The sequence below is a fragment of the Bradysia coprophila genome, assembly GCF_014529535.1.
Source record: "Bradysia coprophila strain Holo2 chromosome X unlocalized genomic scaffold, BU_Bcop_v1 contig_79, whole genome shotgun sequence".
Lineage (NCBI taxonomy): Eukaryota > Metazoa > Arthropoda > Insecta > Diptera > Sciaridae > Bradysia > Bradysia coprophila.
In genome coordinates this window covers 1,765,687-1,792,926 of record NW_023503370.1, presented here as the reverse complement: position 1 = coordinate 1,792,926, position 27,240 = coordinate 1,765,687, and the positions used below count along the sequence as shown (strand labels likewise).

The 27,240-nt window shown below is 34.7% G+C and overlaps 1 protein-coding gene and 1 long non-coding RNA gene across 2 annotated transcripts; both read left to right on the top strand.

Moving 5' to 3' along the window:
• The first annotated feature begins 2,275 nt into the window (after positions 1-2,275).
• LOC119070470 (GILT-like protein 2) lies at positions 2,276-17,448 on the top strand. Its single transcript, XM_037174826.1, has 5 exons — positions 2,276-2,471; positions 7,474-7,614; positions 15,850-16,017; positions 17,101-17,244; positions 17,310-17,448. The coding sequence occupies exons 1-5, from the start codon at positions 2,379-2,381 to the stop codon at positions 17,433-17,435; spliced, it is 672 nt and encodes a 223-aa protein (XP_037030721.1). The 5' UTR covers positions 2,276-2,378; the 3' UTR covers positions 17,436-17,448.
• On the top strand, positions 5,732-5,923 carry LOC119070471. Its single transcript, XR_005086519.1, has 2 exons — positions 5,732-5,768; positions 5,822-5,923. It is a non-coding gene; the product is annotated as an uncharacterized LOC119070471 (long non-coding RNA).
• Positions 17,449-27,240: the final 9,792 nt, after the last annotated feature.

Genomic DNA, 27,240 nt, shown 5'->3' with positions numbered 1-27,240 from the left:
CTTTTTTTTTGCATGCTATGGGACTTTACTGCATTCTGTACTCCGGCCACTCTAGCTCGATATGTGCCCAAACCAGAGAAATAATACAGGTGTAGCGGGCGTCACCTGTCATCATTTGTATCACTCTAACGAGAGGAAAATATTTGAAAACATTTAGCAAATCTAAGGGGCATACTGCCTCGAAAAAGCCGTTCGGATGTTAATTTGTAAAAAGACAATTCAGACCTCACACTTCTCCTTATTTTCCTTATTTTTGATGAATCCTCCTTAATCCTCCTTATTTTTACTAAATTCTCCTATTTCCCTACTTTTTCGACAAAAAAGCGAATTAACATAGGAAAACTACCTCATTATCGACACAAGCTTATGCACATTTATTGGCTGGAACTAGATCGTTAGTGAATACAACCGTTTTAAATGAAAATGTTTCGCTCGCTTCGCTCACATATTACTTTATATCCACTCACTTGTACCAAACAGGTACCAATTATTGATTAAGAACAGTAGAACACTTTCAAGGTCGTTGTATGGGCTAGACCTAGAGAGAATCATTGTGACATGAATAGTTCTATCAAGGCGAAAGAATTATTAAATGCAAGGAGTTCAACCGCTGGACTTCAATGTGTAACTCTATGATTCAAATATATTTGATCTTGTATCTGAAAAAACATTTAGCATGCAACTCCATACAACAGTGTTCTAGTTATACATAGTGGCATGATTGATTCTTCTAAGTTAGAAGTGATCTTTCAGCTTATAAGTGTTAGATCCTAGGGGAAATCACTCTTTTGATTTACACGCGATTTGCACACGATTTACATGATTTACGTGATTTACACGAATTGCAAATCACTGGATTTCTCTACATTTATCAAGGATTTTTCATAATTATCATGTCGATTATGTTCAGACCAACAAGGAAAAAAAATAAAACACGTTCAAATTAAGAGAAACTACCATGTAATTGCAGTGAAATCAAGTTAACGTGTAAATCATGTAAATCGCGTGTAAATCAAAGAGTGATTTTCCCCTCGGTTAGATCTAACACTGTATGTAAGACTGTATTACCCAGATTCTGGTTTTTTCACGTTTCGATTTGGCAACGGGCTGTGGATACATACATGAAGCTCGGACGAAGACAACTACGAATAAAGTGACCACAAGTCATTCGATTTTTTCACAATTGAGCCTTAAATATTTTGTGCATTTTTTAGCATAAGTAGCTGTTTAGTATTTCTGAACCTACCTTTTCACGACAATCAAAACCTTCTTAATTCACATCCTTCTTTTTCAAAAATTCCTCATTATTCCTTACATTCCTACATAAATTTTAAGTATAAACTATTGTCAAAACCACTCTAGAACGCCTCAAGCTGAATATGAGTAAACTTTCTAAAAATGTCGTCTAATTAAACAGATTATAAGTCGCTTGTCGCCAAGCTAGAACGTTTGACAAACGAATTAGATTGTTGTTTTAGTCCTTCTTCTTTACGACTCCACAAAAAAATTTACTTTTAGCATTTTAATGCATAACTGTATCGTTTGTCATTCGAAAAGTCTTTATTTGTAAAAGTTTTGTTTCATAAATTTTTAAACAATTTTGGCGTTCATTTCTTTGATAACAGTCACGAATCTCCTTTTATTTTATGACTATGAAAACCTCCTGAAACCTCCTGATTTTTAAACAATTTCCTCCTTATTCCTGAATTAAGGAGCTCATTTTTGGCGTGGGAGGTCTGCATTATTGTACTTAATAATAAAAATAAAATAGTCTTCAGGGACGCTTGAACGTTCAATATCGGCTACAAACCGTAATTTTTTTCATTACTTCTTTATTTACCTTTAAAGACCTCACAGCCTTTCCCATCAGTTCGAAACTATTAGGGAAATAAATTTTCACATATAGCTCAGACTGGTACACACAGAACAAAAAATAATCATTGCAGTATAAAGAGTGTAATCCCCAAAGGCATTTTTGTTAAATGAATGTGAAATGTTCAATTCGGTCAATATTCTTGCTGAATTATCAGTTCCCTGAATGTGATATCAGCATGAACTGTATTATCACTTATTTGAACTGTGCCCCTAAAATAGACCTAGTTTCATTTCAATGCAAAACGGCAACAACTAAATCCAGTACAGCACAATTAAAGACTTACATAAGTGTAATGAAGTATCATATGTATTTCTTGAAATTTTACTAGCTACCAGTGATACTTATTTAAAATATTTTATGTATATAAGTGAATGTCTACGATTACTTCAACGTATTCATTTCCTCAGACTCTCATTCAGTTTTAGAGTGTTAACGGTGGTGCATATATAATTTTGTACATTTTAAAAATATCAGGTTCTTGCTTGCTTATAAACAGTCGCCAATGATGTTTACGAAGATAAGCCATTTCTGCTTATTAGCAACATTTGTGTCAAGTGTTCTGTTGGCCACATCGCAGGAAATTCTACAGAATGATGTATGTGTTTGTGTACATTCTTTTAACCCAATAAGCCCATATCGCACGCGACGTTTCTTTTTTAAGTGAAAAGCGGTGGATGGTAAATTTGCTGAAAGTTACGAATACGGTAGTGAATCGAGTATTAGTAATTAGTAATGTTTAACCTTCGAGAGAAATTCACTCACAGTACAGAGAAAAAACTATCTATGTCTCGTACGGCAGATAAGTGATTGTTTCAAAGTTGAGGGTGTAAGAGGTCGGATAGTATTGTATGGAACAATCCATACGGAGGTAGTAAAGGAATCCAAATCGTTGGTGTTGGTTTAGCAGATTTCCAGGAGCTTTCAATAAATCAACAGAGATACAAAATAAAATAAAACTTTAATCAAAAACGTCCTTTCACACTGAATATTACAAATAGACTGACAAAATACTTTTCTTCACGGCAAACTAAACTAATTCACTGACTCCTAGATTATTCTGATTACTCATAAATCAACAGTTGGATCATCCTGAGTTCATAATAGACGATATTTTTTTTTAAACATTTTCGTCGAGGGGGACCATCACCTAAAAGAGTTGCGATGAGTTGAATGCAGAAAAGAGAGTTGCACAAGAGTTGCAGATCAGGTGCTTTTCCCACGAATTTTGTTTTCATGTTAGATCAATTCCAACTTTAAAAGTTGGTCGACTCCGAGAGGATCAAAATCATTTTTGTTTAAAATCTATGAGTATCAGCTTGATTAAAATCCGAAAAGTCAAAATTTCATTATTTTTCAGTATCAATCTTACTGTTTCCGTAAGAAAAAACTGACGTTCACAATAATAAAAGCAAACTCCCAAATATGGATGTCAATTTCCACACGTAATCGATTATTTTCGCAGGAGACAAATTACTGTGTAATGTTCATCTTTCGTATGGGGCACGCTGCAAAACAATTTTTTCGTGTTTTGGAGTCAAATAAAATATTTTTCGTAAAACCTGTTGTTAGTCTTTGTAAAGCTGCAAGTTTACAGAAGTTTACCTAATTATTGTTGCTTTAGATAGTGGTGGTCATTATCAATCCAACCAGATCCTATGTGACCGGGTCGACCATTGGAGTTTTTCGAGTAAATTTTGACCAAATTTCATGAATTTATTTTTGTTTGAAAGTTATTAACGAATGTAAAGTGTCGGTACTATTTCCGGTCTCCTAACAAAATGGCTGCCGGCGGCCATATTGGATTTTATTAAAAGTGATACATCTTGGGAAAAATGGTACTTAGAGAGTTTCTGTTAACATGGAAATAATTTGTTATGTGTGTGGGGTTTCAGGGATTCCATATATAGCTGTTTAAATAGGAATTTATGAAATTTGACTTCGTACGGGGCTGTCTATATTGCCTCCGGCAATTTATTTGTATATGATAACAAGGCAAAGAGTGGTAAGTGATTTTAAAGGGAGAATAGTTTTTCAGCAGAGAAGAAAATCGTAGTTGCTATTTGCAGGCGCCTGCAAATAGTCTCTTTATAATATTTTGGCTATTAACAAGTGCCTGCAAATAGTCAAAATATTATAAAGAGGCTATTTGCAGGCGCCTGCGAATAGCTAAAATATTATAAAGGGACTATTTGCAGGCGCCTGCGAATAGCCGAAATATTATAGCTACGCTATTTGCAGGCAGAAATGTGTGATATGTCGAAAATATGATATTTGTTTGGCGCAGCGCCAAACAAATATCATATTTTCGACATATCACACATTTCTGCCTGCAAATAGCGTAGCTATAATATTCTCTTACTGTCTAAAAATGACGTAATTATATGTTACAGAAATGATACTTCAAACTTTTCCTTCAAATTTACCACAATTGTCGATCCACTACTCTGTTTTCCTTTTTGCACATGTTCATTGGCTCAATACGCTATATAATACGCGCCAGCAAAAATTTTATTTCGTTATCACTGCGGCGTTGGTTAACTGCCTCTCACGTAACAGTTTGTAAAAGGAATAAACTGTGTTTCCGTAACAGTTTTTAAGCCGAAGGCGCGGATTATAACCCAATTCGTCAAAATAAACGTTTGGACACAGGTGCATATCATTTTTTATGTGTCGATGCAAAGATAAACCCAAACTCCCTCTCCAAGCTGATGCATAATGTCAGTCGACAATGGGGAAGGATCTAGGTGAAGTCTAAGTAAAGTGGCTTTGATCCCAAGTCATTTTATGTGTACATTTTCATAAAACTTGATCTTTGTTGAGGACAGCCGTAATTATTTTGACATAAAGTGAGTGCGTTCGGGGGGATCCGAGAATTTGGCACACGGGAAGGGGGTGCCAAATTCCGTACATGAAGTGGAATCTAGCACATGTGCCAGATTACCTTTTTTCCTAGATTTTTGAGAATTTGGCACACGCAACGAAGCTTGTGTGCCAGTTTTGTGCTAACTCATTTTAATCTGGAAGTTATGATTGAGTCTGTGAGTCAATAAATTTGTCATTTTACGAGTTTTCGCAGTCAAAACTAAGAAATTTGTCTTTTTACAAAATGACGCAAAAAAGCTATGGCTTTGAAGGCATCGAGATAAATTCAATAATTTGTCTCCAAACTAGACAATTCGTCCTTTTACGAAATCTTGCATAAAAGTTGCGATGTCTTGGAGGAATTGTCGTTTTCCGACCCTATTGAGCAATCTTCGTCGAGCAGCTAAACGTTGTATATAGTGACAGACGGCTAACTATGATTAGCACACCATTCACTTTTATTTATTTTTCTATTATGGCTACCGTGTGCCAATTTCCAAAGTTGCATGGTGCCAAATTACTCTTCAGATGGTGAATCTGGCACTGTGCTAAATTCACATTACAGTGGAAACTGGCACGTATCAAACTTTGTATGCTTGCTAAGAGGACCGAAAGTAAAGCTGTCAATTCGCATTGAATTGACATTTCTTTACTTTCGGTCCTCTTAGCAAGCATACAAAACTTAATACGTAACTCTTTCGGCCTACTCAATCGATACGTAAATAACTATGCATGGTGCCAATTTGTCCTACCCCCGTTCGGGATAAATAAGCCGATCAGCCATACCTTATCTATACCGTCATTGTAAATTGTTTCTCACGTGACATTTTGTAAAAGGAATAAATTCCGTCTGTAAAGATTTGTTTTTTCGAACTTCGGTACACGCGTTTAGAAGTTGGAATATTAGTTGATTTGGTTTTTAATTTAAGGTATGTGCTATTTGCCTTTGTCTATTCGCACATTGCAAAGGATAAATTCAGTAAAAAAAACCGAACACCTTCATGATTCAATTTGTAGAAGGATGAACTCAGTTGATTAAACAGAAATCTTCCTCACACATTTGTAAAAGTACGATTTCAGTAGATACATACCAAACTCCTTCTTTATACAGTTTGCAGAAGGATGAATTAATTTGTGTCAAACCAAACTCTTTCCTTACAGTTGTAGACGTATGAATTCAGTAGGGACAAATCAAACTACATGCTCACACAAATTGTAGAAGTATGAATTCAGTAGGAACAAACCAAACTCTTTCCTTACACAGTTTGTAGAAGGATGAATTCAGTAGGAACAAACCAAACTCCTTCCTTACACAGTTTGTAGAAGGATAAATTTAGTTGGAACAAACCAAACTCCTTGCTCGCACAAATTATAGAAGGATGAATTCAGTATGAACAAACCAAACTATTTCCTTACACAAATTGTAAAAGGATGAATTCAGTATGAACAAACAAAACTCCTTCCTTACACAAATTGTAAAAGGATAAATTTAGTTGGAACAAACAAAACTCTTTCCTTACACAGTTTGTAGAAGGATGAGTTCAGCGGGAATAAGCCAAAATCCTCCCTTAATAGTTAATAGAAGGATGAATTTAGTTGTATCAGACTAAACTCCTCCCTCACAGGATATGTAAAGGGATGAAGTAGGAACAAAACAAACACCTCAACTATACGATTTATAAAAGGTTTATATAGGCTGATTATTTGGTCTAATTTATATTCTGATATAAAGTCTGGAGAAATACATTAATAATATTTGGTCTCGAAAGCTACCATTACGTAATTTTTCTGACACGATCATCTTCTGCTCATTTATATCATCATCTCTCCATAAATTTTCAGTTTCTGAACGATTACTGCCCTTAAAATAATATTTGGATTCATGTTTTTACCTTACAGTGTGCGAATAGCAAAGAAAAGGCTATTTGCACATTGTGCGAATAGTCTCTTCTTGGCTATTCGTACAATGTGCGAATAGCCAAAGTATTATAAAGTGACTATTCGCACAAAGTGCTAATAGCATTTTCGTTAATTCAATTAAGACCTTTGGCAATATTTTAAAACCATGAATTTTACCTGCGAAAACCATGCGTGTAGACTGTTTGCGGTTGATTTACATTAAATAAAAAGGTAAGACGCCTGCAAATAGTCTCATTATAATGTTTTGGTTATTTGCCGGCGCCTGCAAATAGTCTCATTATAATATTTTGGCTATTTACCAGCGCCTGCAAATAGTCTCTTTATAATATTTTGGCTATTTGCCAGCGCCTGCAAATAGTTTCATTATAATATTTTGGCTATTTGCCGGCGCCTGCTAATAGTCACTTCATAATATTTTGGCTATTTGCAGGCGCCTGCAAATATTCACTTCGGAAGAAAATAAAGTAAGAGAAGTGAAGAGTTTCACATTAAAGGCTTTTGATACGAATAAGTGTTTCGTACGGGTCGGCGTTAGCTATGTTTTTTTGGTATGTCTAAAGAATGTCTAGAATGAAAACACAAATGTTTCAAGAGTTCTTATAAACTCAGGTCCAACGATTCCTTTGAAAAATCACCGATGGTTAGATATAAATTGTTTTCGAAGTTTTCGCAAAGCGATTCCTAACGTTAGTATATCTCTGGGATAATTTAAATGCTAAAGGCATCTGCACTCTGTTGATCTAGGTGTATAATTAGTACGATTTGTTGATGCCAACAATGCATACTTCCCATTGAATAGACATAAACTTTTACAGGTTGAAAAACTAGAAGTCCAAGTGTACTATGAGACTTTGTGCTACGATAGCATGACATTCATCTTTAGACAACTGTATCCGTCATGGGATAATAGAAAAGAGTACATGGACCTGAAGCTAATACCGTACGGTAAAGCCATTGTAAGTTAATTTTTAATTTTACATTTATTTTGCATGTTTTGTCTGTATATTCAAGATTATAATGCGTGTAGTATATAGAACAAGAAACAGCTTTTGTTCGAGAAGAACGGAACAAGTGTTTCCATTCGTAACAATATAAAATACATTAAATTTTAACATCACTTCGCAAACGAAAATTGTATGTTGACGCTATATGATCGAAGATCGTATTGTCGCTCTGATACCTGGAAGCAGATCCAGATGCAGATGCAGTCGTATTCTGAAAATTAAAGAAACATTTTTGCCGTCTTCAAATAGTCAGGTTCAGTAGGTTTTTATTACCACGTTCGAGGAGCTTCCCACCCCCTGATTACTGTCACTAGACAGTCCAGTCTTGCCATATACTCCTTCAGACGCGATATGACAAGACCGGAGTCTGCCACACACCTTTTGCAAAGAGTGCGTCTACAGTTCTGTGAAATTGAATGTTTTTTTTCCGAAAGAACATTCAAAAGGAATGAGCACTGTTGACTGCTGCCGTTTAGATTTGTGTGGAATGCATTCACATTATGTTGACACATGTTCTGTAACGCTTCCTTGACTTTTTCGTTGATGGCTGGTATCACTGGGCGTACAAAGTTGTTGTTGTCGTCTGCACACAGGATAAACACAGAGTCGAGTAGTGCATGAATGTGGCCTTTTATACGGTTCGCTACTACTCGACTCTCGGCGCAAATTTTCAGTGGAAAAGCATTTTCCGGATCCGGACGCATTGACCAATTCAGCTTCCGCGCTGCCAATCTTCCTGCACCACACCCGGTTAAATATCATCTGCCATCGTCGATTCCAGTTCGATGTTCTTCCATATTAGCCGAGAATTCTCGGCAACGTCAGCAAATTTAGTCAAGCCGACCGACACATTCACGTAGTTGCCGTCGTTGTTGAACCAGGGAATGCACACGATGTGCAGAATTTCCTGGTGATGTGTTTCTTCCGCAAAGTCGACAAACTCGAAGCCACCTTTTGGTCGGTTCAGTGCTACGATTTTGCCGTCACAATGATCCGGAAGTATCGGTCCATTGCAAATGTCTTTACGCAAACATGGCATTGGAAAGCAGTCTGCGATGCCACATGCAGTCGCATGTGTCAGGTGAGGTTAGACTTCAATGTGAAAAATTTTCCACACACGTAACACGTCAGGGAAACGTCAACCGATGAATTTGCAATTGTTTCGCCAACGATTGAATCAGAACATATCAACACCATAATCATCATTGTCCATGGGCGATGGCAACGAATCTTCTTCGACAATCATTGATTCAGTCGGTGATGGATGGTGTTGGTGTTATGATCGCAGTGGTGGTCTGAGGCAATTCAACCATTTCTCACGTGGTTAAGCGGCGCACGAGATCGACTTTTGATCCCTTCTGAGGTAGTCCTAAATCTTTGCAGATCGGTCGTAGTTTTTTCTCACCTGGAATGACGACGTCGGTGGGAAAATAAATCGCAAAATCGGACATTTCGATTGATTGGTGATGAAGATGATGATGTTCTTAAATTCGGCCTTTAGATTTAGCGTTGTTGGAGCGTTCTGGAAATCAGCTAAAGCTTAAAGATTTTTTTTTGCTTTTAAACGTATGACGTTAGAGGGCAAACTGATTTCGGTTTATTCCCTTGACTGTAAGAAAATATCATAAAATTATTGTCATGATGTAGAGATGATTGTTTAATTACAATGCCGCCAAAAAAGTACTCTCTTTTCTTGTTTCGTTTTTCTCTTATTTATTTTAAACTTTCTCCTTATATACTTTGGTAGCATGTATCGAGTATATAGAGAATTCTTGGTGGCATGCCATTTCCTTTATAATTGTGTGGGTGTGTGTGTGTGAGTGCATTTTTTTTTCTTAGGCGTCATTACACACTGTTTCAGTGTACACTCTTTCTCCTGATGATTGCTGTATATACACTGTAACAAAGCCAGCAAGCACAATACCAAATGAAATGTAAATGTTCCACGGTTTTACTATCGCTGTCGTTAAAAATTTATAAATGACGTCATTAGCATGCAACATTTAATTCTCGAGAATTAACAATTTGCTGGGAAACAAATCCTTTATCTGCGCTAGGTTTTTTTTACACCCATCCATGTCTTAGTTTTATGTAAGCTGTACAGTGTTTTACAATTCGCTATAGCAGCGGACTAGCCACGTATAACTTGATAAATGGTCGACTTTGCGTAAATTAGTCTGTTTTTATTTGTCTGGCACTGACTTTCGTTCGATGTGAAATGCGAATACTGTTGAGTTATATTCAATTCAAGTTGAAGCCACATTATAGGTCCTAATGTCATATACACGCACCATTGGTATCTTTAAGATATCAAAAACATATGTGGCATTCGTTGAAGACTTAAAGAAAAGGTATATTCAATACACTAATTTGAAATGAACAAAAAAAGTAAATAAATAAATGAACGAAGACCTCTGAATGCCTGCAAATCTTCTCTAGTAGGAAACGTAACGGCTCTATATTGCTTATGCTCCATTTAGCTTCCAAATTACATCAAAAGAAAATGTGTAATGTATATAGACGAGCTTAAACTTTTACATACAAGTCAGCTCGCATTTATGTCGAATGTAGACGAGTCGGTACCGACGAATACAGTCCGAAATTAAAATTTTCTGTTCATTTGATATGCGCTGCAAGCGTTCCAATTAAAAAATTTCATTTAAATGCTCAGGCACTGTCAGGACTGATTTAATCGACTGTAGACGAGTCGGTACCGACGAGTACCCGTCGTACCCGTACAGTACGAAATTAAAATTTTCTGTTCATTTGACATGCGCTTCCTTGCTTCCTGGTGTAACTTCCAGTACCAACTTCCAGTATCAACTTCCAGTACCAACATCCAGTACCAATCTTCCGATCAAATTCCACGTGTTCTCTAAATTTAAGTTGTCCACCGAATTCCGATTACGTAGTTAAATTCCATATTGTTCCACAAATTCGGACTGTTCATTACATTCCAATCATTTGTCATATTTCTCAATTCAATCGTTAAATTAAAACAAACATTTTTTGTTAAATAAATTTTAAACAAACAGAGAACAAAAGTTTAGGGTGAATTCGAGTGCAGCGCAAATTCCTTTCTTTGTAACACCTACTATGAATTTGTGACAATTTACGTAAAATGGGAAATTTGGTGTGATGATATGATAGGCATCATGCGAGCATATTCTCTTTTTCACATTGTGAACACTCATCATCTCAAGTACGGCGCTTAATGTGCAATGTGTTAAGGATAATAGAGTGGAAGAATTCCTTAAAGTCCAAAATTATCTTTAATTTTTTGTGTATAAACAAAGAGAAAAGGTGATGACGATAATAAGGTATAAATATACAAAGATAGATATATTAATAAATCGTGTGAAAGTAAGTAAGTTGCCGACACAAATAGCATGAATTTTTTATTATTCGTGACGTTGAACCACAGCAAGTATATACAATTCATTAGAAAAGATGAAATTTTGTGCTGTGTGTAACTATATACTGATCAAGTGCCACCAATAAACACTCACATATTGTATTAAGGACTATTAAAGTTTAAACAAAAACCGTTTTTCAATTGACAGCTTTTCGATGGGCAACGGGCATCAGTCCTAAAACGTTAATCGATCATTCTAGAAAGAATGTCAGTATTCAGGGTATTCAGTGACGTTAGGATTCACTACGACATGAACTTAATTTGGTTGGAATTCGTTTTTATAAGCATTGATAGATTCAAATATTTTTATTTTTATTATTAACATTGTCAAGGTTTCGCTTACAAATATGTAAGGCGATTTAGACATATCTTCAGTCTACCGACCATTTGAACTTTAAACTAGACGCACTTTTATTCGTTTGAACAGAGGGTTTTCTCCCTCACACACACACCCGCACATCCACATACACACACGCACACTCATCAGGGGAGCACTACCGCATTCAACCGTACGAAAGTGCCGGAAAGGTTCATTGGTTCGCTTAAAAGTTCCAATAGGATGTGTAAGCTACTAAGCTATGAATCTCAGATGTGGGCAGATATCAGTCCTCATTCTAAATCAAGAAGATCTAATGATCTATTCCCGTTTTAAGTTAAATTGCTACATTGTTACATTGCTACATTGCTTAGTGACTAAAATAGTAATTAACATGACTTGAGATAAAAGACGAAAAGTAGAGTTTCGTGTGAATTTTGTTGATCTGTGGCGTCAATAGACACGAAAATGAGAACTTTCATTTTTATCCCGAGTTATTACAGATACGATTGAAATACGATAACCAAACCACTCAGCCCCAGAAAGATTAACGAAGGTTCTACATATCGATTTGTTTTTCAACAACAAATTTTTTTTCCATCAAACTCAAAGTGGCATACGTATATTTGTTTTCCAATTAATCTCAATCTAATTGCACTGAACAAGAGCCTTATCACACAAAACTTTTCCAGTATTTGAAATACCAATTTATAATCAACGGAACATTTCAATTTCACTATAGGCTTTCAGTTACCAAGGTATATCTTGTTTACCAGACATTTCAAACAGATACATCCACTATCGATTCGGTTTTCGTTTTCGTTTTCCACATCCGAAGCATTCATTTGCTTTTTATTCAACGATGCATACCATAAGCATTACAAATGTGTCGCATCATATTAACGTAAACTATCTTTGGAATAATTCGAATATTTTGTAGGTAACGTATATATGACAACACAAAGGAAGTGTGTTTGTGTGTGTGTGTGACTATTATACAGTTTCTTAGGAACGATTCCGTGCGCAAAGCTAGAGTGAAGTAATTGAATGGCATCAAAATTAATCACAGCAATCAAATTATATGTGGCATTTATGTTCATACCGAATTCTCAATAGCCATTAATCCTACCATCACAAATGAAAATGGTTTCAATAAATAAAGCAATAAATTTTCCGAACCCTTTATCGAACATTTCATACATTGCAGAATCCTCCATTTAAAATAAAAAAAAAAGTTTGGTAAAAGTTTATATTATTCAACCCGAGATTCAACCCTACAATTTCGAATCTTAAAAGAGAAAGATAATATTTTACTTTTTTTCTGCTTTGTACCCGCACTCAAATCTTCAGATGATTGGATGGACGAATGTTTCATTGTAGCGTTTGTAGCGTTAAGTCATAATAGCACTGTTCATGGCAATAAACATTGAAAAAATTCGGAGGCTGACCGTATCAGACTATGCTTTGCATTTCTTTCGTTCAGAGAGGGTTGTGCTTTCTTGGTATGAGTTGAAACGCAAGTGTACATACAGGCTCATATGCATGAAAATTTGGAGACTTTAGTTTATAATAGCTGTATTGCTGATCTGGTAATATTAAATTACTAAGCTTTTCAAAATGAAACGTGTTACCGTTCATATTTTAAATGAAAAGTTTAACCGTTAACATTAACAAGTGATGAATACAAGGACAAACGATGCTGATTTCAGCGAATTACGCGAATATGTTTAACATTGTCCTAGCAAGACGTAGGTGTACTGATGATGGCGCAATTCGCTGAAATCAGCATCGTTTGTCCTTGTATTCATCACTTGTTAATGTAAACGGTAAAACTTTTCATTTAAAATATGAACGGTAACACGCAATTTTTCGACTCGAAACGACCAGAAACCCGAAAAAATTCTATATCATAAATTGGCTCATAAATGAATTAGAAATGACACGGAATTAGTAGCGTCAACATTATTCAAAACAAAAAATTGTTCAACAGTATGTCCCTAAAATGCACTGAGGGATTCTTTTGAAAATCCACCTATCAAAATCGGACCCATTTCGTCTGGGATTGATATATACATGGTTTGAAATGTCTTTGCCAGTAGACCTTAAAACAGGCCTCACACGGTCTCGAGCCACACCTGGTTGCTGGTGGAAGATCTCCGAAGTTGGAAAAATAGTGTTTTTTATCCGAATTTTTTGGCCGCTATAAATAATCGTTCCGGGTGAGATTGGGCTCGTTGGAAAGCTGAGCTTAAGTACTTTCGGGTCATGCCTAGTTTGATCAGATTCATTGATATATGTTTGCAAAAATTTGCAAGAAAAATTTTCAAAATCTGTGTGAACAGACAGGTCTGGGCTGGTACTGATGACGCTTAATGTGAACCTAACATGCTAGTTGTAACATACATTGTCTAAGCTTTCCGTTGATACCTCATTTGTAGTGCTGGTGATTCAACGTCAACGTTACTTACAAAACGATTGTAATGTCAGGCAATTTTGTGTAAAGTTCCTTTCCTTTTGAATGAAAGTTGAATTTGCTTTCGTTTACTTTATAATTGAGGACGCCAGCTTTTTTGGACAAAAACGATAATGTCCAACAATATCAATAATTCCCAACAATAATGCCCCGTCAAAAATGGCGACCATTGTGGATGGATACACATGGACAAGTAAATTTTCTATTTATTTTTTATGTTTATTCTAAAAGTTCGTCCGGATCTACATTTTATTACTGCAATCCGTAGATCTAATTTGTAGGAAGCTAAAGACATTGAGCTGGAAAAAATTGTTTCACTTTACAACACGTTGTACGACGACAAACATTATACGTTCCGCTTGCAGGTTAAGCACGTGTTTGTTGAGTAGTGGATGATGTTTGTCGTTGAACAGCGTGTTGAAAGATGAACAGATTTTTTCCAGCCTAATGTCGTTAGCTTCCTACAAATTAGATCTACGGATTGCAGTAATAAAATATAGATTCGGACGCACTTTTATAATAAAAATCAAAAATAAATACAAAATTGACTTGTCCATGTGTATGCATTCACAATGGTCGCCATTTTTGATGGGGCATTATGGTTGGGAATTATTGTTATTGTGGGGCATTATCGTTTTCGTCGAAAAATGTTGGCGTCCTCTAATAATAGATTACTATACTAGGGAGGTAATTTGTTATCTCGTATCCAAGATATCCAAGATACTATTACTCATCGTTATACGAGATAACAAATTATTTTCCGTGTCTTGTTTTGGGCTTTACCTTACGAGCGCGGTAAAGAGTATTCCCTAGGGGCGAAAGAACGATATTACCTCCCTAGTAAAGGAAATTAAAAATAGATTACCTGCTTTATCACTACAATCCGAAAACACAAAAGAATTCGTAGGAATTGATGTTTGCAATGTTTTTCATTCATTTTTCGTTAACTATGCATGAAATCACTCAGTTCAAGATTCCATCATTTGCAAGAATATATAGCCAGACGCACACAAAACGAATGTTTATGCTCGGGAGACGAAAAGTCTTTTTCAAACGATGTTTCTTAAAAAAGATTCTTGTGATCGGACGTGCATGTAGTGAGTGAGATAGTTATGTGTACGTACAATTGGAAATATTTTATTTTAAATTTTCCACAGTTTTTAACTAATGTCTACGAAGCGGGTGTTTTATTGACCAGTTTTTGACCAGTTTTTGACCTAAGCCTACAGTAACTAGTCATAGCTATCGAGGATTTATAACTCTCGAGCATTTCAAATTTAATCATCAGCCATGTTCTCTATGTAACTAACAAGGGTTTTTAAGTGCAGAAAGCTTATTTCTCTCTGGGACTCATAACTCGCGGTGACTCATCGTAACTATCATGAATCTTTTACATTTCTAACAATGGTATACACTGCCGATTTCCTAACTTTTTATATTCTGGATGATGTGAGTGTAATGCTATAATCGAGGCTATAATATTGTCCTATAAAAAGCTCGTCGGTAAGTCCTATGACATTAAAATTTCATTGTCCCAATTCAAATGTAATAAATACGGTTACAGAATAAAAACCAATAATTTGTCCCATTTCTTTGAAACACGAAGCTGCGTTTTAACAAAAGGTATGGGTGAAAGTTCCGAGGAGCGTACTGACTCCAATAAATCATGTAATTTATTGCTGCAAATGGTATTTTTTGTGGAACAAAAGTACCAAAATTCTAGCTCAACATTTCAACGACATGTTATTAGGTATCGCCTATTGCTCGTTCCCCCCATTATTTGCGAGCATTGACAATGATAGCAGAGCCATATTGTATCAACTAAAATAATTAACAACATTACAACCATATCCTCTCGAATTCATATACCATAAAATAAATCATATTTATTATGCATATCTGCTGTTACAAATATTACAACTACACCAGTCCATTGCTAGTACATAAGACATCTAATCCACAATTTCAATGTAATTTATATAGCACAACTTAAACACGACCACTGGTGAATGGATAATTGAGTGTCAACATGGTTCAGCAGAATGTAAATTAAATAGAGTACACGCTTGTATTTTGGATAGTTTACAATTTGATTTAGCATTCCGACTGATAACTTGTGGAATGAGAAGCTTCCGAGCAACGCTTGAAGAGGTTAGTTTTGGTGTATAAATTATCAGCGTATAAAAATTTGAAGCGCCGCACTACATTGAATATAAATAAATTGGCACAATAGGCTTGGTGTATGAGGCACGATATACAGTTTAGAAATAACTGAACAAAAACAAAAAAAAACAGTTGGTCATAGACGGTGACTTCTTCGAGTTAGAGAACTTCAAAGTGTAGGTCAGGTGATATATAGGTGTTGGTTTTGTTATTGTGTCACATAGAGGACATCATTACCTTACAATGATACCATACAAGCCCAACTTAATTTTTTTTTTGTTCTTTAGAACTCCAATACTATTTTTTTTCCTTTCAACATGTCGTTTTCATTTTGTAATTTCGTACTAAATCACGACAAAGTAAAGTTTATTTTACTCTGCCGTGACTGAATTGACATCGTAGGTGTGTTGAAAATTCAAAATGAAAATTTACAGGAGCTAAGCCGACGTAGCTTCTCATATAGCCACATATAAAAGAGCGATTTCGTAGCGGAGTATTCTCTTTAATAGACTGAGGGTAGCCAGAAGTAAGAAAAAAAGGCAAACTTTTTTTAAGAGCAATACTTGCACTTTAATGGAAAAGTATTAATTAATTGTCAAATTATTGTCAAATTTCTTCCATAGAGACATAACCTTGTCAATATTTATATGTAAACCCATCTATGTGGATGAAATCGTGTTCGTGCGGCCAGTGAAGATTCATGTTTACAGTTACTTGGAACAAACCTATAAAAAATTCTGTTTTCAACCAAGCTCATATTAAAAACTAGTTCTAAACGATTAACAGAAACCGGAGTTGAAGCTCAGAGACCTTAGCCCTTACAATCAATCAAAATTTTATTTTATCTACTGCAAGTTGAAAATATTCATAATTTTCAGCAACAATCTAGGGAGCAAACGTAGTTGATTTCCACACGACAATCTTGTTGCTAACACGTTAGTAAATGGGGTTTTGCGCCCTCGGTGTGTTGCCGAACTCGCTTCGCTACTATCGCCCAACTCACATCTAGTGCGGAAAACCTCTCATTTACTAACTAGTTTGCAAAATAGTTATAATAAATGTCTATTCCAGTGTGCTCCTAGGATGCGTGTTAACTTGGAGCAAATATACTCAGAATGTGCAAATGTGACAAAAGGAACCGAACTTTTGGTGAACTATGGCGACCAGACGAAAAAAATCAGTTTATCATTCGTACCATCTGTAGGAATTGACAAGGTAATTGGGCAATAGAATTACAGATCTTTGTTAAAACGTCTATCGACGATTCATTTCATTTCTAGATTTACGATTACGATGAACAGCCAGATATACTACAAAATTTTGACTTAATCTTTTGTCAAAAATATTTTGTTAAATTCAATAAAGTTCTGGATGGTTGTAGCGTCACAGATGCTAAATCCAATTAAGTTTGCAAATCAATGATCAAAGTATTTAAATTTTTTGTTCAGTTGAAATGATTAAAGATAATTATTGGCTGATTGAACCATATAAAACAATGCCAAAATAATTATGGATGCCGCTAACAGACAGTCGGATCAAAGCGTAGCGATGTAAAACACAATTTTTCCATTTGGTTTTCTGACGCGAACTTACCCATTCAGAAAGTTCTATAACTGGATATTGTGACTCCGTTTCTACTGCACTAGATAATCGAAAACTTCCTGTCATACTATTGGAATGACAAAATTTTAATGAACTTGAACATCTCTATAACTGTCGTTTTGAACAGGTGTTTTATATTTTTGAAACTTTGAACCTGAAGGTGAGTATGCACCTGAGTATGCATGAAAAATGTTTTACATTCGCCCTTCATCGAAAATACGACTTTTATTCGAATTCGCATGAGAGACAAAATTGAATTTTTTCAATTTTTTCTTTGTTTATTTGACAGCTTGCTCTCTCACGGCTCTCTCACGGAGTACTTTTTGTTGAGTGGAGTGGACACTTAACACTTAGACAAATTTGTAATCTCTAGGGATTAAATATTGGAAATTGTTCACCTATAGTTGGCAAACTGGATGGAAAGCTGGAAACTGGATAAAAATTGATCATCTAGTAGACATAGCAAACTGAGAGACTTCTCTCTCTCTCTCTCTCTCTCTCTCTCTCTTCAAAAACGAACGCTGTCAAGAATCGTTATCGTGTTGTTGAAATATTCATGAAGTGATTGACATATTTTGTGTTTGTTTGGTGCTTAGTTTTTATTTGGATTAAATTCATAATTTGTGGTGTTTTTTTCGTGATTTTTGATGAAAGGCAAATGTAAAAAAAGCCGACTCGAGTCGAAAAAGTTTTTTTTTAAATTCTCGGTGCACGTGTGAGCCTCGAGGGTATTGTAACATTCGAATGCGATTGTGAGCCTCTGTAAACCTCGGCATTCTCAATACCCTCCAGCTCACACATACACCTCGAATAAAAAAAAATCGTTTTTAGCCTCTCGTGATTTAAATAACTATGAAAAATCGACACTAGGCAAAATGATTGAAAAAATGCGGAGCGAAGTTTCAAATTTGTGAAGGAAAATTTCTGTTTTATTTGATTTGATGATTATTTATGATTTGAAAATAATTTTATTCCGTGCTAACACCTCACACATAAACCTATAAAAGAGGAATTTTCAATCGTGCATTTGAAACTTCGCTCCGCATTTTTGAGTCATTTTGGATAGCGTTGATTTTTCAAAAAAATTTCACGAACTGTGTACTAGCCTTGAGCATTGAAACTCGTTTTCCAAAATGAACTGAACTTGAAGGTAAAAGTTGGATGAAAGTGTAATGATCATTTTTAGTCGGCGGCTGGCTGGGATAGAATATGGAGTGCTTTTTTCGTAAGTGGAAATCCAGACTTACTCTTGAAAATATGTTAAATTGGTACGAACTATAAAGAAAATGTTTAAAACGTCCTATACATATTCATCACGGAGTGTCATTTCTCACCAGATAATTCTAAGGATTCTTTGAATCAACTGTCTAAATCAGAAAAGTATATACTTTAAACTGGGCTAACTCTCAATGTATTTTTATAGAGGTAGAATTAAAATCAGTGTCGGTATCACCAGTCAAAAATGCATAAATCAAAACTAAAATTGAGGGTGAGACACTTCAGTTTGAAAAAGAGGATCCGTTCGCTGGCTGGTTGACATATCTCACAAAACAAAAAAAAATCAAACTTTTAGTATATAACGCGAAAATCAATTAAAATTTGCATATTATTCTCTCAATATATAATTTCTAAAATTGAAATTAATTATGGACTTTTAATGAGAAATTATTTAATTATTTTATTTTCCCACACTTTTTTTATTAATTTTATTTTTCGAATAATCAATATGGCAAGAATGATTGGGTACAAGATGCAATAATAAAGTTTTAGGACAAACAAAAATGTTTAAAAAAAAAAAACTTTATTTTCGTTGAATTGGACTTTGTCTAGTAAATTTTAGTGAAAATATCGATTGGAAAAATATATCATAAAAGTTTTGCGAAAACTTTTTAGTGAAGAGAAATTGGCAAATGCATATTTTACAACTCAACTTCATTAAATGGAATTCTGATATTATAAATGATTTTATAATGACGTTCAAATAATTTTGAACGGAAAGTTTGGTGTATATTCTCGATGTGTTTGTTGGAAAGAAAAATATTGTAACATTTTGTTATTATTGGTTATGAGATGTAATATCAGTTGGAGCCTCTATTTTAAAGGATTTTTTTGCAATTTTGATGCACTGTAACTATTCAACGTGTTAACAATTCGAGACTATAGTTCACAAAGACTATAATCACTTAACATCAATGATACGGGATGACATCAATGAATCACGGAGGTCGATTCTCGTACTGTTACTTTAATTAAGCGATTAAGCTCTTGTGATATACGATAGTTTATTGCAGGCATCTAATTTTTATAAGGAAATAGAATGAGGGCAGCGCAAAATTTAAAAGTTCTCGAAAAACGATTTCCTCTTCTTCTACTTGCCACACTAAAAGAAAATTGACTAACATGAAAACGTGGAAAGTGAAAGTCAAGTCTGTTTGAAAAAATTCTTGCACCATACACAGCATAGTAAATAAAGTGCACTTTGATGTATTTAAAATCATTCGGCGTAGGATGAGCGCAACGGTACCAATTATAATTTTTCTAAGAAACAGCCTCAATGAATTTTACACTTATTATAGTCGACTGTATACCATAATACCGCTAATTATCGCTGAGTCTACTGCTATTATATAATTGTGCAATTTTATGTGGTATAAAGAAAATTTGTTTGAGGGTATTTTCGTAATTGACGTAATATTTTATTTGTATGGAAGAAAGAAAGTCGATGTGGAAAGAAACCTCCTTGATAGGTGTTTCACGGTGTGGTTGAACAAAGTGTAGTTAAAAGTGTAATGCAAAGTAATTTTTTTTCTTAATTCCTATTGGTAATGATCTCCTGATCATTTTTGGCCTAAATTGAAAGTGAAAGCATATGCCATTTTAACAGATTTGGATCAAACATTCTTTTCTGTTGTTGTTTGTTTGTCGGGTAGCTGATGTCACTACCTTTCCAACGCAAATTTTTTCGACTCTTCCGGAAAGGCGGTATAGTATGTTTTAGTTGGACTGGCTCCCTGATTCTGAAATGCTACTCCATTGGTCTGAAAGTCGCGTTCTGCGTCCAGAAGGAAGACTAAAAGTTAGATTTACAGGAAAACTAAAGGTGTTACAGTGTCGGATGTTGAGCATATCGGGTCCAGATATGAATGTAGAGCGGCAGAACAAGGATATAGATACCTAAAAATCCTTGTTCTGGCGCCTTATATTCATATCTGGACATGCTACACAACCGCCACTCCATAAAATTCAATTTATCTTAAAAACCGCCCGCCGCCTTTTTTCGGACTTTAGACCTAAAATGATCAGTAGATCATTACCAATAATAATTCAGGAAAAAATTACTTTGCATTGCTCTTTTAATTAGACTTTGTTCATTGAACAATGTTCAACCACACCGTGATCTATGAACCAAGTTTCATCGTTTTTCTTTTACTTTTACAAAAATCTTCTATCATAAAATAAGCACAATTATGTCATCGAACGAATTCGTGTCAGTAACGTGTTAACAGCCGAGGCAAAGCAGAACGAACAGATGCATCTAAATGTAAACAAAAAATAAAGTGAGAAATATTGACTGTCTCAATGTTATTTTTTATTACGAGGAAAAACGTACGGTGATTGCTAATTGAATAATCCGCAATCATTTTGCGTTAAAATTAATTGAGATTTTCAAAAATATTGTTCCAATCACGACAGAGTAAAGTTAACCAGGCTGGTTTGACTAGGGCAAAGCATCTAGCAGGTTAAAAGAAAAAATAAAGTAGTACTTTAATCGAAGTATGCGAATATTTCCATACCTTTTGTTTCTTAATGTCATTGCAAAATTACGATTAAGGCTGCTAATGGTATTATTGGTATCAAAATACTACTCTATTTGACGTGTAAAAACCTCTATTACCCTGCTAGGTGATTTGACTAGGGACGTGAATAATCTAGTAGACCTATATTTTTTGCGAATAAAATTTTTCAATTTATGTCAGTGTTCATTTGAGTTCATTTTCATACAGTGTATATGTCCCTTATTTGACGTTTCGAAAATGAACCGCTCCTGCCTGGTTTATTTTACTCTGCCGCGGTTCCAATATTTGATGTGAAGCACAATGAAAATGACTTGATTCTTACATCGGCTGTTAAAAGATAGGAAAGATCAGTTTAATTTAATCAGCCTTGAGGGAAATGTCAAAATAATAATAAAAATTAGGTCTTACCTTTTGAATGGGTCAGGTCCCTTGACTGACTATTTTCTAAATGTATTAATGATTCATAAAAACCTGTCAAATTAAATACATATATATTTACTAAATTAATGACTCCACGCAAATGACAGTTAAATTTGACAAAAAAATTCTTTGGAAACCATCGAGCGTAAACCTTCAATCGTGAATAAAAAATCACGACTCGTGTGAATTACGGCCCTCGCTTCGCTCTGGCCGCAAACTTAACACTAGTAAAATTTTTACAATATTCTCTTTGACTCATTTAATTCCATGTATTTAAAAAAAAAAATCTTCAGAAATTAGTTGAGATAATTCAACTTATATTTCCTGCAAAAATTTAACTCTTTTATTAAAATCTCTTACACTTTTTCATCAAAGTGATTTGATAATAGGCATTTTTCTGGCGTAAGATGTGGTTGTGAAGGGAGTAAAAAACTACCTACTTGATAAATGACAAACAACTTGATAGTTAACTATCAAATTTGTTAGTCTGCTATCAAGTTGTTAGTCAAATATCAAGTTGTTGGTCAACTATCAAATTTGATAGTCAACTTTCAAGATGTTAGTATGTAGTTCACTAGCAAGAGATGTTTACACGTTAAAAGCTGGGCATCGAATGATGTAATTATTCTTCCTACTAGTTTTATTCACATCGAAACCAAACAAAATTAAATTTCATCAATTTTCTCGGATAGCTTCCAGATCCTTAGTCCCACATAGCCCATCTTCGAACTTAGCCTCGGGATTTTAATTCCACGTGTTTAAAAAGAAGAAGAAAAGAATCATCCAAATTGGTTGATAATTACTCAAGTTATTGTGCCCTCAACGAAAAACTGTTACCTACATTTACCGTTTTTCATACATTTTCAATCACAGTGAACCTTTTTGTTGCCCACATTTTTCGGTATTTTCTACTGTAAGACCCTGACTTTCAGTCAAGGGAATAAATCGAAATTTAAAGTTCAGATTTTCGAAATACAAATGTTGTATGTGTTTTTCCCTCATTTTTACATTGATCTCAAAACCAGTCACGATTAACTGAACCGAAGTATCTATACGTTAACACTCTATATGGAGTGTTAGAGTAGAGTGAAAACCAGTCAAATTAAACTTGACTCTATTAAAGCTATTAAAATTTCATGAATGAAATAAAAAAAATTGAGAGTAAGGCCAGTTTTTATAGTCTATATTCTATATGATATTCAATCTTAAATGACATTTTCACCAAGCTAACCTCAAAGTTAATTTTTTAGGTTAATTGCAAACTAGTTTGAGAAAATTTGTAAAGAAAATTATATTCGAGAATGAACTATTCAATGATTTTTTCCTGAATAATATAAAAGATCATCGACAATGTGCGTCATAAATTTTACCAAACTAATTTCAAATAAAAAAATTCCATTCTTATGGCTATGCTGAAATCTAATTATAAATTGAGAAAATCAGAATCAGGTAGAGTTTTCCGTTTATATTTAATTTGTGAAGAAACTTGACATTCATTTTTTTTCTATAATAAGTAATTGAAAATAAATCATTTGCTGCACGTGAAAGACTACGTGCATTCCGAAACGCAGAAAATAAGTCGAAAAACGCGGCTTTATTCGTTTGACAATAAAATAATTAAACTTTCATACTACAAAAGCTAACTCATAAATAAAGATCTTAAAGATCTGGTTCAGTCATCCTCATCGTAAAATGCAGTCAAGCTAAAACGATGCTTTATAATAAATTTATAAAACAAAATTTTATCCAACAGCATAGAGGTATAAGTGAAACTGCTTATTTATATCTTTGTGGTGTGTACGGAGCGTAAGAAACACTTCTTTTCCTAGTCATGTACCATATAGATACTGCAACTTCCAATACGGTGTTATAAATGCATTGCATACTGCATATATACCATACCCATATTATACACATAGGTCTATGTCATTGTAGATGTTAAACGATAATCACTTCTTGGGAATAGTTTTGATAAATGTTTTAAGTTTTATAAAATATATAAAAGTACTTCACGTTATGAGAATACGAGTGAAACATTATTATGAAGCACATGATACGTAGAGAAATTGTATTTAGAAGGAAAGAAAAAAAAAGATGCTCTATGACATAATATTTATTTATATGGTTACGTGTGCTTTAAAACTTTCACAGCTTTAGGACGAAACCGAATGTGAGGTGAATTTTTCATGATATTTTATGCAAGGTTTTTGTTTTCTAAAGTCTATACAATGACAATGTTGAGAGTGTGGGTGCACACAATGTTTTTAACTATTTATATAAATATCGCTGGGAAATTGCTTCGAAGGAATGTCATTGTTTTCTTCGGAGTTTTTACTTTTTTGAAGTCCTCGTCGCCAATTAGGTCAAGAATCATTGCGAAGCCTTGTACTATTTTCGAAGAAAAACAAACATACCGGTTGTGAGAATGGGAGAGGGAGGGAACTGGGAGGAAAATTGTGAAATTGTATTTGGTATATTTAAGACAGGAATTCAGACAGACATTTTAAGCTGATAAATGCATTCACGGTACTTTTGTTTCATTGTTCAATCTTTAAAAATTATATTCCGAAAATCATGAAAACTATGAGTGTAGTACTTTTAGGTGTTAACTCTACCGTTAGAGTACGATTCACTATTTCACTAAAAGATCTTTATTCCATATAAATTCAGTCTCACACAGATCGTATAAAATCGTTAAAAGATGTCGCTGCAACAAAGACAATGTCAACAGAAAATAATTAATTTTTTACTGGACGGATTTTAGTCAAAAGAAATGACATAGAATATGACCTAATAAGGACTCCGGAACAGTAATCAGTTTTTAATTTGAAAAAAACGTTTGCTATCGTTTCATAATAAGTTTTTTTTTAGACTCTTATCGTCAAGCCAGGGCTGATTTAAAATCTAATGACTGTTCTAGAGGTCATGTGCTTTACGATGACATTTTATACGACTAAAATCCGTCGAGTCGAGAATTAATTATTTTTCGGTTGACATTGGCTTTATTGCAGCGTCACCTTTCAGTGAAATTCGGTGAAATTGTGAATCGTAATCTATCGGTAGAGTTGACATAGAATTGAGAGAATAGAACGTATGTCGTGCTAAACTTTGTCCAAGTAATTTTCGAGCTCAGCGAGTAGTTGATTCACTAAAAGGGTTCTACTGACTTTAGAAATAATCAAATCGATGTCGATAAGGTCTTCATGAAGTAATGAAGAACTGTACTCTGAAACAACATAAAATTACCTTTCTAATGTCACCCCGCACGACCTTTTACAGCTCGTGCACGTGGATAAATTTCTGTAAGAAAATTGCTTGATTTCGGTTTTCGATATCACATCCCGCTAGCCACACAAGCTGTGAAGAATTTTTTTGAAGTTGGTTTTGGCTTCTAGGGTCACCTTTCAGCGCACATACAAAAAATTCCACTGTAAAATGCGTCCGATTTCGGTTGGCTGTTTTTCAAAAAGAAATCCCTCCACATTGGAAATTAAAAATATTGCTAAACATTTGACTGAGTGAGGACTACTGAGATTGTAACAAATGACTCGAAACTTTCTGAAAAATCATAACTTTCACGCATCGATCAACTTATTTTTTCGATTAATCTTTTTCACACTTTGACTTAAATAATGGAAACATAAAATTGACGTGCATTCGTTTTTCCCATTAAGTGAAGGTATCGCATCAGTTACTTCTATTAGACGAGACACGTACTCCGCTCTGACAAGACAGGATGTCCTCGTCCCCTCTATGTGGTAGCTGGGTTATGTGTGATAATCAAGTATTCATAGCACTGTTCAGACATGAAAAATTGAAATGTTCTGTAAAATTTAATGCTGAGACTTATGATGCTATAACATCCAATACAATCCCAGTTATAAATAACTCTTTTGCTGAATGCACTTTGCATGTTCTTTTTTAACGAAATTACTTTTTACCATAAAGAGGAAGTCAGAACCATTGGCTTTTATTTAAAAACATGATTAATATACTTAATGTATCCGGAAGACGAGTTTTTTTTGTGCAACTTTCTTGTCGGAAGGAGACATTAATTTCTGTACGGATTTTTTTTTCTTGAAAATGGCAACGTGTTTCTGATGCTATTTTCTTCAATTATTCCCATGTGCATCCTATGACATCCCATGAAATAATTTATAGGAAGAAAAATTAAACTTCATTTCAGCTACAATGACTAAATATTCAAGGATGTAGTAGATTAGGTGTTGATTGTTAAAAATTCTAAATAATGGCCTGTAGCACTTAGCATGGTAATAGAGTATTTGATGTGTCAAAATAGTACTATATTTCATACCGTTAATCAAGGTTCTGAAAGAACAGGTAAAAACACTTTCGAGTTGATCACGAAGGCGGTGAAATCAAAATTTTCCTGTAAAAAAATTGTTTTCAATTTGACTTTTCAAACAATATGCATGCCTAAATTGTCAAGATTTGTGTTTCACCCGCCTTCGTAAGTGTCTTAACCTGTTCTTTCAGAACCTTGCCGTTAATGGCATTACAATACTAGATGATTTGCTGTACCGAAAAAGAGGTTTCGAAAAGACTTTTCAGTGAGGTGAGAGAAGAACGAAGGCAAGTGGTGATGTCATTCAGCTGAATAGAGAAAATTGTGAGCACACCTTGCCTTCCAGTTGATAGTGATCACAGTGCCTTCGGGATGGGGTCAGTCCAGTGCGTGCGCTTCATACATTTCAATTTTTAAAATCTTCTCTATTAGCGTGTGCACTATTTGATGGCTTTAACATAAGTTAAACATTGTTACCGTTTCCGATTGTTACATTAGTGTTATCATCTGCAAATTGTGCAGTTTTTAAATCCTACAGAAAGTATGCTAAAATGTAACTAGTCCAGACCCCAGACTGAACTTGTAGTTGGACGTAAAGAACTGTTACTAAGGTCTCAAGATCACAAGATAGAGAGAGAAAAAACTCCACATTTTCGGTTTCGTCTCGGTTCAAAATGCACACCAAAACCAGTCTTTTCAACACATTGCCATGAATACGACATACTGTTGCGATTAACAAATTTTCTGATATTTTATACAGTCACGGGCAGTGAAAATTTCAGCTGATCCACAGATACAATAAAAACTGTTGATACTTGTTTATACTGTTGAAGCTGCTTCACGCACGCGCGTGGTTGTGGTAAAACCGTATAAAATAAATGCATAATTTTGTTTGTTTGTGTGGATCGGCTGAAAAACAGCTGACGCAAGTTCATGCAGAAATTTCACTGCCTCTAAATGTATACTTCGTCCATCAATCCTGTGTGTTAAAACCAAAACATTTTTACTTCACTTGGGTTTCGTTTTATTTATTTTACTCTTGCTGGTTTTTGGCATGCACTCACAATAAATTCTTTTCACCTCTCA

What these genes read in the sequence shown, in the direction of transcription:
- LOC119070470 (XM_037174826.1), top strand. Translation starts at nt 2,379, where the DNA reads ATGATGTTTACGAAGATAAGCCATTTCTGCTTATTAGCAACATTTGTG. An exon ending in TACCGTACGGTAAAGCCATT is followed by an intron (nt 7,615 to 15,849) that starts GTAAGTTAATTT and finishes TAATTTATATAG; the next exon opens with CACAACTTAAACACGACCAC. An exon ending in CATCTGTAGGAATTGACAAG is followed by an intron (nt 17,245 to 17,309) that starts GTAATTGGGCAA and finishes TTTCATTTCTAG; the next exon opens with ATTTACGATTACGATGAACA.